This window comes from Empidonax traillii, unplaced genomic scaffold, assembly GCF_003031625.1.
Source record: "Empidonax traillii isolate 1590-97213 ecotype Southwest subspecies unplaced genomic scaffold, ASM303162v1 scaffold5198:size8776, whole genome shotgun sequence".
NCBI lineage: Eukaryota > Metazoa > Chordata > Aves > Passeriformes > Tyrannidae > Empidonax > Empidonax traillii.
In genome coordinates this window covers 7,526-8,776 of record NW_020960391.1, presented here as the reverse complement: position 1 = coordinate 8,776, position 1,251 = coordinate 7,526, and the positions used below count along the sequence as shown (strand labels likewise).

At 56.9% G+C, this 1,251-nt stretch overlaps 1 protein-coding gene across 1 annotated transcript in view; it reads right to left on the bottom strand.

Annotated features, from left to right (window-relative positions):
* Positions 1–403: 403 nt before the first annotated feature.
* LOC114073070 (mucin-16-like) overlaps positions 404–1,251 on the bottom strand; it is a gene marked incomplete at its 3' end in the record, with an annotated part of 7,764 nt that continues 6,916 nt past the window's right edge. The window contains exons 4-7 of the mRNA XM_027910862.1: positions 1,093–1,243; positions 954–980; positions 582–724; positions 404–471 (exon numbers count right to left, since the gene is read on the bottom strand). Of these exons, the coding sequence (XP_027766663.1) occupies positions 404–471; positions 582–724; positions 954–980; positions 1,093–1,243 (389 nt within the window). The remainder of the gene's footprint in view (positions 472–581; positions 725–953; positions 981–1,092; positions 1,244–1,251) is intronic.

Here is a 1,251-nt window from a genome sequence, read left to right as displayed (position 1 = left end):
CGTCCACCCGGGTCTCGTCCCTCTGGCTGCCAGGCCTGCAAAGCACAGGGACAACACTGAGCACTGGGCACTGAAGGCCAGCTCTGCCTTCCCAAACCATGCATGTGTCGGGACCCGCCGCTGCTCTCCATGTCCACAAACACCATGGGGCTCTTCAGGACAGCACAGGGGCAGGCACGACTTTACAGTCATCTTGGGGCTTTGCCATCACATCTCCAAAATAGGAGGACAGGCAGTGAGTGGCAGCCCTGAAGCTCAAGGGAATCAGGCTAAAGGTCCCTAAGGACGAGGGGATCATGGACAAGGTCCGGCCTCTGTGGACTAGGTGTGAGCATAACATGAACCTTATGAATTTCCCCATCACTGGTGGACATGCCCAGGAATACTCCAACACAACCCATACCTGAAGGCTGTTGTTTGACATCCCTGGAAATCGGGGCCAATGCTGGTGTCCTTCAGCAGGCGGTCAAGCTGCCAAGGAGAGAGGTTTTCACATTTAAATACTGCACAGCCCCTGAAAACCCCCCAAAACTTATTGAGGCAGAGGGGGCAAGGCAATGTCCCAGTGATGGTCCACTCACCAAGGAGTTCATAACACGCTGTGCAGACTTGAACCTTGCTGAGTCTGGATTCTCCAGGTCAGAATTGTAGGGGAGGTTGGTGATGGTGAAGTTGACGGTGAAACGCTCGAGGGTGGCAGCTGTCGGTGGTGGGTGGGTGGGAGCTGGAAGAAGCACAGATGGGAATGACAAGGAGTAAGAGCCAGGGTTTCAATGCTTTGGCTGGAGAAGAGCAGAGGTCTCGTGCCAGCCGTGCTCTCATTTCAAAAGGCTTTCATGCTCCCTTCCTCTCCCCATGATCTGAAGCTCCAGCCCCAGACTTCCTGCCAAAAGAGGATCCCCACAAGGCAGTTGCTGCCTGTTGCTCCCAGCCCACTCATACAAGGTACTCACTGGGCAGGACTGGCTGTTCGTTGTAGCCTGGGAAAAGAGAGACAGACAGAGGGTCAGAAGGTACAGCTGGGCAAGGGGCAGCACTGGGGGAGGGCTGGTGGGGGAGAGCAGAGGTGGCAGAGAGAGCAGCGTGGGTCACCGTTGACGTAGAGGCTGTCCTTGTCCAAGCTGTAGGGGCCCAGCTGGCTGATGCCTCTGGTCTTGTTGCTCACTTGGTGGTACAGGCCCACCCTGTCCAAGGCTGCAGCCGAGGGCTCCTTCCTGTAGGTGCACACGGCGTCCACCCGGGTCTCGTCCC